General features: G+C 44.5%; 1 protein-coding gene across 3 annotated transcripts in view; it reads left to right on the top strand.

Annotated features, from left to right (window-relative positions):
* The window catches only part of LOC144754069 (flavin-containing monooxygenase 5-like), a 413,291-nt gene that overhangs the window by 129,429 nt on the left and 266,942 nt on the right, over positions 1–16,920 (top strand). For 2 of the 3 annotated variants that reach the window (XM_078641598.1, XM_078641614.1), the window contains exon 2: positions 12,540–12,716. In XM_078641598.1, coding sequence (XP_078497724.1) covers positions 12,579–12,716 — 138 coding nt within the window. In that variant the 5' untranslated portion in view covers positions 12,540–12,578. Of the gene's footprint in view, positions 1–5,874; positions 5,995–12,539; positions 12,717–16,920 lie in introns of all 3 variants that reach the window. The other variant, XM_078641606.1, reaches the window with a different exon arrangement.

Genomic DNA, 16,920 nt, shown 5'->3' on the forward strand with positions numbered 1-16,920 from the left:
TGGCTCTGTGTGTGTGTGTGTGTGTGTGTGACTCTCTGTGTGTGTGGCTCTGTGTGTGTGTGGCTCTGTGTGTGTGTGTGGCTCTGTGTGTGTGTGTGTGTGTGTGGCTCTGTGTGTGTGGCTTTCTGTGTCCGCTAATACTCTCTACTACTCTCTAATGCTCACCTATTGCCATTGTAAAGGACAATACCATTTATATATGTTTTTTTAAAAATGAAAAATGAAAAAATGCCATTTGCAATGCCAATAGCTCTAACTTTAACAAAGCCGAGGCCATTGCATTGTAAATGCTTGTTTGGGAATGTGCCTAGCTGTGGGTTTTGGACCCTAGCTCAGCTGGCACCTAGGGAAACCTCGAAAACCTGTACATTTTTTAAAGTTAGACACCCCGGGGACTCCATGATGGGGTGACTAGTGTGCCTCTCACCAGATTCAGTTACTTCAGAATCCTTTGCATACCTCAAACTTTGCACAAAAAAAACACAATTTTCCTCACATTTCTGTGATGGGAAATTCTGGAATCTAGGGAGCCACATATTTCCACTCACCCAGCATTTCCCCAAGTCTCTCGATGTGCAAGGGATTCGGCCTTCTCTGCTTAGAGTCCTTAGACCAATATCAGGAAGTTGGCACAGAAACTGGAATAGAAAAGACAGAGTTTATTAAACCTCATGAGGTGGAACTACATTCACACAACACCCTTCGGTATAGTATGAGGTAGCACACTGACTAGAAAGAGCTTGGTCCTTTTATACCCACACAGGGGCAGAAATGAAGGCGGTACAAGGCACAGAGTTTTGGTTTCAAATTCATATAAGGTCATACAGAGAGTGTGCTAGCAACAAGTGGGAAGGGCTGACAGTTAGCTAATTCTGGTGGACACATCTTGACAGTTACAAAACGGAGACAGCTGTATGCTCAACTGAGCATGTGCAAAGCAGAAGAGGATAAATATATCTTGTCTCTAGGCAGATTTCAAGAGCAGTTAACAGGAAGGTAGGACAGAGGACATGGCAAACAAAAATGGCAGACAGAAATACAAAATGGATTCCGTAAAACGGACAAGATAGTCTCTAAATACAAGATGTCTTCTGCTAATGCTTAACCTAATCATTGCTAAATTACGACAGACAACCCTTTCAGCATTTGTTGAAGACATTCGTCTGTCTAGGGTAATCTGGATCTGCATCCTGTACATTGATGTTCATTATCTCAGTAACTTCACTGTTTAGCATTTGTTGTTCTTTTGTAATATTTCTTTTGGCAGGTGTACAAGCAGTGATGCACATGGAGCAAATCATGGACCACATTGTATACAAGTGCAGCATGTAAATAGTATCACCAGTGGCAAACAAAAATGGCCGACAGAAATACAAAATGGATTCCGTAAAACAGACAAGATGGTCTCTAAATACACGATGTCTTCTGCTAATGCCTAACCTAATCATTGCTAAATTACGACAGTCTGGTAATAATACAATCTACATTATGGAAGTTCCACTTTATCGTAAAACTATTTGCACAGTTTGTAAAGAAGTCTATCTTAAAATGTGTGTAATGCAAGTATAAAATAATGACTTACACATTCAGAGTACTTTCTGTCACAGGCTGCGACCTCGTAGCACTAAAACTACACAAGTCACTATTCTCCACTGCACCAACCAAATTTTATTCTGTGGTTACACACAGACCTCAGCAGTGCATTAACTAATAGAGGTTTCCTAATATAATACAGTGCATTTCTCACTGAGTAACAACTTTTTAAAATTTATTTTTCATTTAAGCTACCCATTATTTTATATGTAGCTACCTGATGGTGAAAGACATAAAAAATTAACAAAATATTTTGGGGCTTATTTAAGAGAAGCTTGCACCACTGAAGTGTCACTTTTTTTTAACCTATGGCGGCACAAGCATCTCAATCATATCTATGAGGTGACACAAAGTCTCCCTGCGTGGCTTTTCATGGCCTCATAGATATGGAGTAAGACATAACCTTGCAAATCGCAGCGTTGTCTTACTCTGTCAACCATGGATTTTGATGCTGCCCCACATTTACAAAACCCTGTAAACCTGGGGTAGCGCCAAAACCATAGGCCTCCCTACAGGAGGCGTAATGAGGAGACATTTTTCATTTCTCCTTGTTTTTTCCTCTTTCCATGTGTGCTGCATTCTTCAGGTCACATAGAAATAGGAAAACGCCTCTCTGGATTGTTTTTGTACAGGAAGATGCCCCTTCCCCCACAAAAACAATCCTGCCTACATTGGCACTAGGCAGCAATTTGTGCACCAACACAGTGGGAAAGGACCGGAATGCAATGTATTTCATAAATATGGTGCCTTCCTGCCTTTTCACACTGGGCTTAGAACAGCGCAGCAAGTAGACTTGCAGTGCTGCCCTACGCCAATAACTCATAAATTAGGCCCTTTATTTTTAGCCACACTTTTGACCACGCCCCACGCTCACTCTCCTTTGGTGTGATAAACACGGTTTAATATTATTTCCCCGCTATGGGAATTGGGGGTGTTTATGGTTGTCAATAGTTGTCAATGATGAGGAGTACCAAGTTCTAGAAATTTGTGTCAGGAGGGGGTCCTTACGCCTAAAATATTTTTACAGGGGGGGTCATTGCATCAAAATGTTGAAGACCTCTGCCCTAGAGTGAGAGGCAGACAGCGGTTGACAGTGCGTAACTTTTGCCCCCTTTCACCTTGCCCACCGGTCTTCTTGTTGTAAGATGGCGGTTGTGCCCGGGTTGCACCGTTGCTCTCGGCTTCTACTGCTGGGTAGTGGGGCGGGGAGAGGTGGCCTCAGGTGAGCTCAGGGTCACTGCAGTGTGGAAGGCATAGGGTGCGGAGTATGCTAGGGGGATTAGAGAAGCTAGTGTTTGCACTCTGAGCTTGTTGGGCCATCACAAATACTGTACCGCTTGAGCCCTCACTGGTCCAAACTCTGCAGTCGGTGGCTCAGTGAACTAGTCCATCCACAGTAGGAGCCTGTGTTGGACCGGTGGGTCCACTCAGCCTTTCATATTTCTTTCTGCTAGACTGTTCATTTCATTTATTTACATTTGTGCTCATTTTTTTAAAACTTTTCATAAGACTTGATCTAACATAGCTGCCCACCATGTTAGATTATTAAATTAAAAATGTCTAGTGCCTCAGTACGCATGTTATGTACATGCATTAGTTGCCCCCTAGAGCCACCCCGCCCCAATGACAAAGCCAATAGTTATCCTAATGGCATTGGTAATGCTTGTTTGGCAATGTGGCTCGGTGTGGATTTTGGGCGGTAGCTCAACCGGCACCCAGGAAAACAAAGCAAACCTGTACATTGAAAAAAAACTAGACAGCCAGAGAATTCCAGGATGGGGTGACGTGTGTGCCTCTCACCAGGTTCTGTTACCCAGAATCCTTTGCAAACCTTATACTTTGTCTACAAAAACACAGTTTCCTCAAAATTCTGTGATGGAATGCTATGGGATCTGAGATGAGGTCCAAATTTCCTTCTACCCAGCATTCCCCAAAGTCTCCCGATAAAAATGGTACCTCACTTGTGTGGGTAGGCCTAGGTCCCCAGTAGGAAACAGCGCAAATTGCAACGTGGACACATTGCATTTTTCCACAGGAAAAAGGACACCTTTTTTTGCAATGTGCCTAGGTGTGGATTTTGGGCCCTAGCTCAGCCGTCTCCTAGGAAAACCTAACAAACCTAACAAACCTGTACATTTTTGAAAACTATACACCCAGGGGAATCCAGGATGGGATGACTTGTGTGGTTATCATAAGGTTCTGTTATCCAGAGTCCCTTGCAAACCTCAAACTCTGTCTAAAAAACACATTGTCCTCCCATTTCTATTATGGAAAGTCCTGCAATCTGATAGGAGCCACAAAGTTCTCTCCACCCAGTAATACCCTAACTGTCCCGATAAAAATATGTAGGTAGGCCTAGTGCCCGCGATAGGAAACAGATCAAAACCTTTTATGGAGACATAAAAATTAGCTATCACAAAACATCTTGATTTTGGGTCATTTGCGTTTTTAATCCTGGGCTGGGTGGCCATGTAGGGAAATCTTCAAATCCCGGACATTTCTGAAAACTAGAAACCTGGGGGTGGGGGGGGGGGTGTGCAGGGAGGTGTGGCTTGCATGGATCCCCCAATGTTGTCTTGCCCAGAATCCCCTGCAAAATCCCTGTATATTTTCTAATACTAGACTAGGACCCTAGCTCTGTCGGCACCTAAGGCAACTTAGCAAACCCATACACTTTTTAAAGCTAGACATCCTGGGGAATCCAGGCTGGGGCGACTTGTGTGCCTATCACCCGGATCTGTTACCCAGAATCTCTTGCAAACCTCAAACTTTGTAAAAAGAAAAAAAAACATTCTCCTCACATTTCTGTGATGAAAAGTTCTGGAATCTGCAGGGAGCCACAAACTTCCACCCACCCAGCATTCCCCCAAGTCTCCTAATAATAGTGGTACCTCACCTATGTGGGTAGGCATAGTACTTGCGACAGGAAACGGCCCAAAATGCAACATGGACACGTCACATTTTTCCACAGAAAAAGGTCACTTTTTTTGCAATGTGCCTGGCTGTTGATTTTGGACCCTAGCTCATCCGGCACCTAGGGAAACCCAGCAAACCCGTACATTGTTGAAAATTAGACACCCAGGGGAATCAAGAAAGGTGTAACTTGTGTGCTTCTCACCAGGTTCTGTTACCCAGAATCCCTTGCAAACCTCAAACTTTGTAAAAAAAATAAAAACATTTTCCTCACGTTTCTGTGATGGACAGTTCTGGAATCTGTGGGGGGGTACAAACTTCCACCCCCCACCAGCATTCCCCAATGTATCTTGATAAAAATGGTACCTCACTTGTGTCGTTCGGCCTAGTACCTGCGACAGGAAACGGCCTTCCGAAAATGCAATGCGGACACATCACATTTTTCCCATTGAAACTGACCCTTTTTAGGTCTCGGCCTGCGTAGGCTGCGCTTGCGCAGTCTCGCTGGCTAGAAATTTTGTTTTTCAGTATGGGGGCTTGAACCCGCCCCTCTTCTCCATTGGCTGGTTTCCTAAATGGAGGCCAGCTATTGGAGGAGAGGGGCGTCACTCCGTTCAAGCCCGGATTCGGGGGGGGGGGGTTTAGGTTCTTTCTCTCCTCTTCCCATTAGCTGGAATTTTACATTCCAGCAAATGGGAAGAGGAGATAAAGAAAACACGCCCCCGAATCCAAAAATTACGCTGCGTTTCTCAGAGGCATTTCTGCTTGGCCTCGGAGAAACATGGTGGTGTGCATGGCGTGGTCCGCTTTGCTGCCATCTAACGAGGGTAAGTATCTGCCCTCTAGTGATGCTTGTTTGTTGTTGTTGTAACTGTAGACTTGCATAACGTGTTTTCATTTTTTTTAAATTGCGCTGTAAATGTTGGCGAGTATTTATTTTTTCCATGCCTCTGTGACTTTCTGAGAACACAGTAACCGACCTGCCCTGTTTTTTGGTCTTTACTTGCGGATTTTTCATGGAATTAAATCTTGTGTTTGGAATGCAGGGCACACGGGGTTCTGACCCGGGGAAGAGAGCAGATTGCGGGCTCGTATGCCGAGTTCAGTGCGGTCTTGGAGGGGCTGTGTGCTAAGTCTCTGCTCGGCTCGCACAGCTGGAGCCTCGGGGCTGGCAGCCAGTTCATTCTGTTCTGGACTTGCTTTTAATAACATCAACTTAATCCAAGAAAGACCGATTATCCTTATTTTGCCATCGCTGCGATAGCGACATTCTTTCTGAGGTTGTTCTTTTGCTGCCGCCATTGTTCAGACCGTCGGGCGGCCCCACGGCCGCTGCTCACTGCGTCTTTTAATGCTGTTTCACTCCAGGCCGAGCCAGCCGTCGGTGTCTCCACGCAGTGAAAAGGCGCCAATCCCTGTCCCCACGCAGCATCTGGAGCAGAACCTGACGTCCACCAGCCCGGTGTCAAATCCGCACGGATCTCCCAGGTAGGAACACGTTAGCTGTGCTCGTGTTTTCTTCATGCCTCTGTTCCCTGGCTGTGCTCATGTTTGTTGCCTCTGTACCCTGGCTGTGCGCGTGTTTTCTTCTTGCCTCCGTTCCCTGGCTGTGCGCGTATTTTCTTCTTGCCTTTGTTCCCTGCCGGTGCTCGTGTTTGTTGCCTCTGTTCCCTGGCTGTGCGCGTGTTTTCTTCTTGCCTCTGTTCCCTGGCTGTGCTCATGTTTGTTGCCTCTGTTCCCTGGCTGTGCTCGTGTTTGTTGCCTCTGTTCCCTGGCTGTGTGCGTGTTTTCTTCTTGCCTCTGTTCCCTGGCTGTGCTCGTGTTTTCTTCTTGCCTCTGTTCCCTGGCTGTGCTCGTGTTTGTTGCCTCTGTTCCCTAGCTGTGCTCGTGTTTTCTTCTTGCCTTTGTTCCCTGGCTGTGCTTGTGTTTTTGTTGCCTCTGTTCCCTGGCTGTGCTCGTGTTTGTTGCCTCTGTTTCCTGGCTGTGCTCGTGTTTGTTGCCTCTGTTCCCTGGCTGTGCTCTTCTTTTCTTGCCTCTGTTCCCTGGCTGTGCTCGTGTTTGTTGCCTCTGTTCCCTGGCTGTGCGCGTGTTTGTTGCCTCTGTTCCCTAGCTGTGCTCGTGTTTTCTTGCCTCTGTTACCTGGTTGTGCTCGATTGTGCTTGTGGCTCTGTGTGTGTGGCTCTGTGTGTGTGTGTGTCTCGGTGTGTGTGTACGTGTGTGTGGCTCTGTGTGTGTGTGTGGCTCTGTGTGTGTCTGTGTGTGTGGCTCTGTGTGTGTGGCTCTGTGTGTGTGTGGCTCTGTGTGTGTGTGTGTGGCTCTGGGTTTGTATGGCTCTGTGTGTGGCTCTCTGTGTGTGAGTGGCTCTGTGTGTGTGTGTGGCTCTGTGTGTGTGTTTGGCTCTGTGTGTGTGTGTGGCTCTGTGTGTGTGGCTCTGTGTGTGTGTGTGGCTCTGTGTGTGTGTGTGGCTCTGTGTGTGTGTGTGGCTGTGTGTGTGTGGCTCTGTGTGTGTGTGGCTGTGTGTGTGTGTGGCTCTGTGTGTGTGTGTGTGTGTGGCTAAGTGTGTGTGTGTGTGTGGCTCTGTGTGTGTGTGTGTGTGTGTGTGTGACTCTCTGTGTGTGTGGCTCTCTGTGTGTGTGGCTCTGTGTGTGTGTGTGGCTCTGTGTGTGTGTGTGTGTGTGGCTCTGTGTGTGTGGCTTTCTGTGTCCGCTAATACTCTCTACTACTCTCTAATGCTCACCTATTGCCATTGTAAAGGACAATACCATTTATATATGTTTTTTTAAAAAACTAAAAATGAAAAAATGCCATTTGCAATGCCAATAGCTCTAACTTTAACAAAGCCGAGGCCATTGCATTGTAAATGCTTGTTTGGGAATGTGCCTAGCTGTGGGTTTTGGACCCTAGCTCAGCTGGCACCTAGGGAAACCTCGAAAACCTGTACATTTTTTAAAGTTAGACACCCCGGGGACTCCATGATGGGGTGACTAGTGTGCCTCTCACCAGATTCAGTTACTTCAGAATCCTTTGCATACCTCAAACTTTGCACAAAAAAACCACAATTTTCCTCACATTTCTGTGATGGGAAATTCTGGAATCTAGGGAGCCACATATTTCCACTCACCCAGCATTTCCCCAAGTCTCTCGATAAAAATTGTACATCATTTGTATGGGTGGGCAACGTTCCAGAGGCAGGGAAAGGCCCAAATTGTATTGTGGAAACATCAAAATTATTTATCACAAAACAACCTGATTTTGCAGGGGGGGTCACCTACGTTTTTGGTTTCGGGCTCGGTGTCCATCTAGGGAAACCTACCTAACCCAGACAGTTCTGAAAACTAGAGAGCCAGGGTAGTCCAGGTAGGTATGGCTTGCCTAGATCACCCAAAGTTTTCTTACCCAGAATCCCTTCAAACCTCCACATTTAGCTGAACAAATCTTATTTTTCTCATATTTCTGTGTGGGAAAGTTGTGGGATCACTGGGCTGACACAAATTTCCTACCACCCAGGATTCCCCCTGGGCTCCAGATAAAAATGGTGCCTCACTAGTGTAGGGGGGGGCAAGTACCTGTGCCAGGGAAGGTCCAAAACATATTGTGGAGACATCAAAATGACCTAACACAAAATGACCTGGTTTTGCAAGGAGGTCACCTGTGTTTTTGGTTTCGGGCTCAGTGGCATTCTACGGCAACCTACCTAACACACACATTTCTGAAAACTATTCAGCTGGGGGGAGTCCAAGGATGTATGACTTGCATGTATCCCCCAACATTTCCCTACCCAGAATCCACTGCAAACCTCAAATTTAGCTAAAACAATCAAATTTTCCTAACATTCCTGTTTCGCGCCGACACAAAAGTGAATATGGACATTGCTCTATCACCCAACTCAATGCTATGCATTTTAACAACCTCAGAAGGAGAAAAGGCTGAATTGGCCCGTTGACATTTGAACCTTTAACATTCAGATTACACATAGATCTCTGCAGTCAGTCCTCAACCACTTGAGCTGTCTCAAGAGCACAGGCGCGCCCAGCAGTAGGCTGGCCAAGCTGGGTGCTGTAAGGTCAGAGCTACAATAAATCAACAGGCTGACACTGCAGATTTATGTTGTATATTAATCAGCGGGTTAGCTGTTCCATGTCATAAATTAGAAACACTGAACAGAATAAACATGTCAGGAAAAAAATCAGGCATTGGTGCAGCCAATTTTGCCTTTTTTTCTGAAAGTGGTCTAACATCCACTTACTTGTTTGGACACAACATTCAAAGATGCTAGCTACAGCTGCTTTCACAGTTGCTTTTGGAGTCCGGCCAATGTTCAAAATAGTATCGCTATGTAAGTGCCCTCTTTTTGCATGGCTGCCCCCACTTTTTGCTAAACTGCTTATGTACTTTGAATGAGTGTGCCCTGGGTTCTTGCCAAACAGGTACCCAGGGCCTATGTTCTTTCCCTAAACTGCATTGAAAACAAAACCTAATTGGCACTCTTTGGCCACAGGTCAGTCCCTTGTAAATGGGACCACCAGAGAATCCCCAATGAAATCAACAGGGCACCCGAATCCAAAACAGCACCCTGTACCCAGCCGCCCCTGCGCTGCTGCTGGTGTACTTTAAGTGCTAACTCAGATCCCCTTTGCCCTAAGCCTAACACTAGGAGCTTTGCTCCCACAACCTTGTGGCCTGCTCGTGAGCCGCCACCAACGGAGGCCCTCTATCCCCTATTCGATAACTTTGGACCCCAGCACTCTGCACCCGGCCGCACTAGTGCCGCTGAAGGTGCTTCAAGAGTGCATCCTTGAGCCTGGGTGAACCCTGGTTCTTACCCCAGAATCCCAACTCGCACAACCAAGTACTTACCTGTTAACTGATAACCACATTTTCTCCAGAGGAATACATTGTTTGTTTTTCCTTGACAATTGTTGTGTGTGGAGTTGGTTTTGTATGAGAACTTGAAAACCTGCAAATAACTAAAAATTGCTTACTTAGCTTCTCTCTAGGAAAAATCCCAGTGTGATATCTAGGCATTTCACACTGAGTAAAATAAGTTATCCATAAAGTAATCTGAAAAGTAATCAAAAGAAATCTAACAGTAATTTCCAATGTATTGAAAAGAGTTACAAACCTGTAACAAAGATATTTTCCTTCAGCTTGCCTGTATTGTTCAACCTGCCTTGAAAAGTACCATTTACACTGTACCAGGCGTGCTTGGTTCTAGAAAATAAATATAACTAAATAATATTTTTTATACAAATTGGTCTGAGTTCAGTCTTTGAGTGGGTGACATCATTTACTGCCTGAGTGTGTACAACAAATGTTTAATACTACCCTCTGATAAAGCCTTACTGCTTGCCCACTCTACCACAAATAGTGAGTAAGGTGCTATCTACTTCTACCTCTGTGTACCTTTGGGGTTCCGCTCTTCTCTGTGCACACTATACCTCATTCTGGCATAGTATATACAGAGCCAGCTAAAATAACGAATTGACAAATATATAGCTGGAGTGCAATGTTTTGGTTTGATTAGGGGAGCAGAAGAAGTAACAAGTGGTTAGCTTTGATACTCCTTTGATGTTGTTTTCTTTCCTTAGGGATGATCTGTGTCTTTAAAATGTTCTCTAAGATCTCTCTGGACACTGGTCTCCACCTTTTGGGCAGTTAGCACTATATTCTACCATATTCTGACAAAAAGGTCCATATTGCAGAGAAGTGAATTTGATTTTGCTCCAGACCAAATTAGGGAACTCATTTTGCACCAGAACCAAAAATTGAGGAAACTTATTTTGAAAAATATTGATAAACATATGGGCCTGATTCGAAAAGGTATCTTATACTTTTGAGTAGGTCGAGACTGAGTAAGATAACTATTTTTCGGTATTCACAAACCACACTTTTCAGTACTTTACAGTTTTGTAGTAACCCCAGCACTACACATGGCTAACCACTGGCGCTACATCATCCTCCCATAGAAAAGACTGGAGCTAGGGTCTAACTACAAAAGTGTATCTTACTATAAAAGTGCAGTTGGTGAATAACACTATGTAGTACGTTTTGAGGTACTACTATTAAATGCACTAACAGTGCCGTTTGTCAATGATGCCCATCTAAATTTACATATCAAATAGCTTGTTTTTGTATTGTGCATCATACTACATTGTTCGGCCATACGTGGTATAACAGGGATTCTAACAAAGAATTTGTGGACCATGAACAACCTTTTAATCTCAATCACGGTATCATCTGTTACATTTATAAAGTGGAGAAAATATGTTTTTTTAATGCAATTTACACTCAGTAATAATAGTGTGAATAGAGTTGATTCCATACTTTGCCCTGGTGCATATCTTTAGGTCAGATAAAGGTCATTTGCTCAATTCCAAGCAGCCAAATGGTGAAAATGCTCTTGCCCTGTTTTTTTCTTACATCAGTGCAAAGTTTCTGTAATATGCCCCAAGTGTGGTCTGCAGTGGATCACTATATTTACAGGGCAAATGCAGCTTCAATCAATCAATCAGGGGCTTGTAAAGCGCAGCTACTCACCTGCGAGGGTCTTAAGGTGCTAGTGAGGGGGGGGGCTCGTTGAATGCTAGGGTCATCTGAAGAGCCAGTTCTTAAGTGTAGGGTTTTGCCGAAGGTGGAGAGGGAGGTCGTTCCAGGTCTTGGCTGCGAGGAAGGAGAAGGACTTTCCTCCCGACCTGGTCTTGTAGTTGCATGGGATGGTGGCCAGAGAGTGGTCAGCTTATCTTAGTTTTCTCTTCGGTGCGTGGAAGGAAAGGCAGTTGCTTAGGTATGTTGGTCCGATGTTGTGGAGGGTCTTGTATGCGTTTGTGAGGAGCTTGGGTAGTGACAGCACGTCTGCTCATCCCGACTACTCTGTCCTGGACATCAAATGTGCCACATGGTGGTATGGACTCTTACATACCTGATCATCAATTGGGGGTTGTCAGGGGTAACGATGGCTACTCCTGGTTTCCACTTTGGGAATCCTGTCAGTGCCGTTGCTACTCTTTTCCCCGGGTCTATAAGGGAAGAAGCAAGAAAAGAAAGTAAACATTACCAGAAATTCCTTGTTTCCACTCCTTGCCCTCAGGAACAAACAGTAGGATATTGAGTATCTAAGGGTGGGACAAGGGCCAGGGGTGGCTCTAGGTTCATGGCGGCCCTGGGCAGGGAGCATAGGTAGGGAGCCCCCGAGGAACGCAGGAGCGGAGGCCAGTGAAGAGAGGGGGGCGAAGGGTGGGGGGTTTGGATCAGGGTGTTTGGAAGTGGCCAAAGGGGGTTTGGTGGCCCTGTGCAGGTGCACAACTTGCACATGCCTAAGGCCGGCCCTGCAAGAGCTCCATTCTCTAATGTAATCAGATATCAAGAGGTGCATGATGTCATGTCAGCTATAACTGGCATTTTGGCGAATCAACGTCCAGGCTTTGATCCCTCTGCTGAGTCCACAATGTAGTGTTCTGGCTCCCTACTGGTCGGATTTAGGAGGATTTGAAAGCTAGAAGGCGTTACAATTAAATATAATGTGCCATGAATTAAGAATAGGCTGGACAGGCATATCTCAAATCAATATTTAAAGTTTGCCCAACTTTGAGCAGTCTGTTCTACATCCAAAGCGGAAACTGGCAATCATTTTTCCTGGTGAAAAATGTAGGTGACCAGTTCCAAATGGTTTTGCTGATTCAAATGCAACTCATGCTTTTATGCACTTTGGACAACACAGATCTAAAGCAAAATTGTACTTAACATAAATGCCAACTTTAACCTATAGACCCAATTAGACAGTAACTAATAGTTGTACGAGGGACCTTGAAGCTATTTGCATTTTCTCCTTAACAATCTAGTGATTCTCCAAAATCCCAAATAACCAGCCACTATATCCAGTAGAAACCATTTGTAACTGGTCAAGCGGAATTGCGTCCAGGATTCCTGAAAAGGTTTCAAATATATATGTTTGTCAAAATGGCTGCCTAAGAATTGCTCCTTATTCCATATCGCAAAAAGTTTCAAATACAAGTATTTTCTTTTATCTTCACCAGCACTGCACAGTCCCCATAAAACGATTGTATTCCGACACAATGGCCATGAGCAAGAGAGTAGCGATTATCGGAGGAGGGTCAAGTGGACTGACGTCCATCAAGTGCTGCCTGGATGAGGGGTTGGAGCCCACCTGCTTTGAGAGAAGTGAAGACATTGGAGGGCTTTGGAGGTTTAAGGTAGGTGGTAAAGTGCACCTGTGAGCTTTTGAAGGTGCAAAATCGTAGGCATGCTTCTGAAAATATATCCCCTTGCTTTTGAGGGTTTGATTCGAATTCTTCGGTTGACTAACTTCAGCGGCCTCATGCATTTGTATTTTATTTTTAGGCTGGTCAGTCTTATTGCTTTTCAATTGAGTCCATCAACATTATTTGTTTTGTTCAATGGTTGAATCATTGTCTCATTAGTTGCCCCACAATTGACCACAAGCAATGAAATGCTGGGAATGGATGGTAGAGACCACTGTTGAATCAGTGTAGACCTATCTTCTCCCGCTATATGACTTTTGCTATTGCATACTTTGTTGTATTGAAGCCTGCTCAAATTATGACCTCACCCAATGCCTTAATGAAACGGGTCACTAGTGTTATTACCTGGACAGTGTTTACCTGCTTCTTCACCCTCATGCGTTATAGCATCCACCATTACAAGAATTAAGTGGGAGGATTAAAAGGGGTGAGGATGTGGTGCAGCGGCCAGAGCTGTTGACTTTGGAACAAGGGAACAAATGGCCAGATTTATCAAGGCCTTGCTTTGCCCTTGCATCATGTATCCTTTGCGTTACTCTGCCCTGGGAAGGCTTTCCATGGGAGAAGCATGGGTATACCATAGGTTCAACATCCCGTGATTCTTGGCTAATCACTTCATCTTCCCGTGCCCAAAAAAATGAAGGAAATTATTATGCCCTTGTGTAATGTAGGTGGTGCTCATGTAAAGCACTCAAATACGTTCATGTCAAGTTTGCGCTGTATGAAAACTGCAACAAACAAAAAAGTGGTGCAGCCTTCTTCTTCTATATCTTCCGCAAGCATCAGAGATCTTTCCCTATCTGTAACTAGACTATAAGCCTTTGTATTGTAGTGTAGTTCCTATTATCCCAATAGGCTCTGCGCATTGGAATAATACCTTCAATAGTATAGACCTAGGACGGAGGTTAACTAGGTCTTCTACTGACGATATTAGACTTAAAGTTTTGGGTTTGCCAGCTAGCTCAGAGTTCACTAGAAACTTTCTCGAATAGGCAAGGAGGAGTTTAACCTCCCTGGATAGACAAGAAGGGATTTAGTTTCTGACAACCATAGAACATGACAACTTTGCTCTCCCCTAATCAAGAGTGTATCTCTAGAGTCGTGTGAAAACAAAAGACAACTTATTTTACTCAGTCAGTTCAGTGCATTCTTAGTTTCACCAGAGTGTAGAGAAAAGGAAGAGACTGGCGTGTTCAATAAAAGATGTTATTTATTGATCAGTCTCTTTTCTCGTACAAGAGAAATGAATCGATATTATTGCAATACTTATGGTTAAGTAAAGTGCATACAATAAAAGCAGAAGTATAAAATAATACTGTGAAAGCATTGATATGGTTTCTAAGCCATATGATATTTAAAATGGATAAAATAGATACATACATATATACATTTGACTAATCGTACTCAACTGGTGCTTCTAACTACGCCTACCCCAGTGTACCTGACCTAAGCCTAATACGTGGGCGGGAGTAGACAAGTAGCAGTTTAAGTTAAGTTTGTTTTGCCAAGTGACTGACTCACGAATTCTCTGCAAGGGGTTATTCAGTTCTGTACCTGAGATCTAGAATGGTTGAGGGCTGGTATCTCTCGTCTTTGGTCTTGATATTCCAGGCTGCCTGCAAGGGCTGCTTGGAAGCGCCGGAGCTGGATTTCTCGGCAGGAGAAAGCAGCTTCTCATTCTCAGCGCGTCAGGAAGGCGGGGCAGCGCCAGCGGGGTCCGCTCTGTGCTGACCTCTTCGGCAAGTCTCGCTGCTTCGATCTCGTCACCACCGCGTGTGTTTGCTTAAGGCAATGTCGGTAATATTTATACCTGTAAGGTGCCGAGATTGACGTAAGGATGGACATAGATACGTCAATAAGGATGTCATACGAACTCGTCGTTAGCACATTCTTTACTGAAGTTCTTGGTGAAATCAAAACAATGGCCGCAGGGATTTTCCCAGGTTGTCATAGGTTTGATTTGTTTTGAGAACTCCGTATGCCTTATCAGGGGCTGAAGGAATAGTGCTTGCCTAATTAGATGGCAAGCGTTATGACCTAATCAGATAACGCGTTCCTGTGCCGTGGTGTGGCTTAATCAGATAACGGTTTTTGCATCATGGGATGGCTGCTAGTTAATTGTTAACCAGAACAGGGTCAGGAATAGGGGAATCGATACAGAACCTATAGGAATACATCACAGTATTATCAGAGACCCACGTACACAGCCTATCTAGACGTTCTCGCTAGTGGGTATCACACACTCCTATATCCTGACTTCAAAGACTCTCTGGAGGGCACCAGACACTGCCTGAAGGTTCAGAAACCCACTGCCATTAAACCTGAGAGCCACATAAAATGACCAGAAGTCCCAAGTATGCTGTCACTGCTGATGAAGTGTTTTGGGGGATGAAGGGGGAGGCTCGCAAGCTTAAGTTTGAAGAGTTATGTCAAAGGAGGGTGTAGCACAATTTTGTAGGAAAAATATTGTGCTAAAAGATATTCTAGCTAAAATAGCGACTGCCAAAATATTGTCAAGATAAGTATATATAGGTAAGTAAAGGTCTGCTTTACTTAACTGTACACCTTGATGAGATGCGGTGGATAGATAGATAGATAGATGGATGGATGGATAGATGGATGGATAATGTACAGAGATGTGGACTTAAGAATAGTTAATCTATACATACCTTTATATACTTACAATTGACAATATTTTGGGTACAAATATTTTGAAGCACATTATTTTTGTAGCACAATATTTCTGTTCATGATATTCTAACATACTACTAAAAGGAGGGGCTATTCTCCGAGGGTCTTTCAACATATTTTACATAGGGACCCCATGATTTTTATTATGAAGCTTAGTTATAGCCAGTGGAGTGCTCACTTTTACAACACACCCTAGCTCTCATCAGAATCAGAAGACGCTGACTTTTGCAAGGGGAGATACTCCACTTTTAAATACTGGATCTCGAGACTAGATTCCTTTTAATGGATGATGTAGCAAAGGGGCTTACTCGATCTCCAAGAAGACCGTCCATCCCTTTCCTGCACAGCTATTGTTGCCAAGTTTTTGTGAGTCTTCTTTCTAAGTTTCTCTCCTTTAGCCCTACCACATCTGCAACCTATAAGACCTCAGTTATTGGATCTGAGGACAAACTGTGAGGGTTGATTAGAGTTTGGCAGATGCGGGACATACCCATGTATACGCTCTAAAGCAGATACGGCGTCTGTACATTTTTGGTAGATATCCATGTCTGGCAAACACTATGGGGGCAGATTTACTAATATTTCACGCAGCACAAAGAGGTAACTTGCATTGCATGAAAGGAGAAAGCAAAAACTTACCATATTTACTATGATATGGTGCAAATCACAAAAAGGAGGAGGGAGCACACTGCCTGGCATGCTAGCACACAATTAGCCCAGATGCAATGTGGTAAATGAAGTGCATGATAACACTCACTTCAGCTGAAAGTCTTTAGCATTCACCATTGTTGGCGCAGCCAGTGCCTTGTATCTCTACACTTGTGTTTCAGGATTGTTGTCCTTCTTCAGTAGAGAGCAACAAGTGAAATGTGGGGGTGCTGGTAATGTCACACAGAGTCTTCTCAGGTTTAGTACCACTTCAAGAGATATGGTGCACTCCTGCTCTCTCTGCTAGTTCACTGTGCCCTGCCAAGTGACAATACAGGCGCCCACGTGCCATGCTGCAATTGTGTCTACATTGCAGGCGGCATTGTTTTTGTGCAGGAAGGGACTCCTTCCAGCACAAAAACAATCCTAAGAGGCAATTTCTTCTTTCTATATGTGCTAAGGAATGCATCATGCTTTGAGAGAGGAAATAACGAGGAGCAATGAAGATATCTCATCTCGTTGTGCCTCTTTTGGGTACGCACACCAGTTTGCCACAAACCCAAGGGCCCGATTCACAGAATTAACTTAAAACAAAATCCTAAACTTACTACTTTTGGTATTCACAGAATGCACTAACTACTTTTGGTATTCACAGAATGCACTTACTACTTTTGGTATTCACAGAATGGATTTACAACTACTAACTTTACGTCCGCACTCGGGCCGGAAATTCCGGCCCGGAGGCGGAGCTTCCGGCTCGGAGGTGGGGATTTAGCCATGGCTGAAATCTCCACCT

The sequence above is a fragment of the Lissotriton helveticus genome, chromosome 1_1 (genome assembly GCF_964261635.1).
Source record: "Lissotriton helveticus chromosome 1_1, aLisHel1.1, whole genome shotgun sequence".
NCBI classification, from domain to species: Eukaryota; Metazoa; Chordata; class Amphibia; order Caudata; family Salamandridae; genus Lissotriton; species Lissotriton helveticus.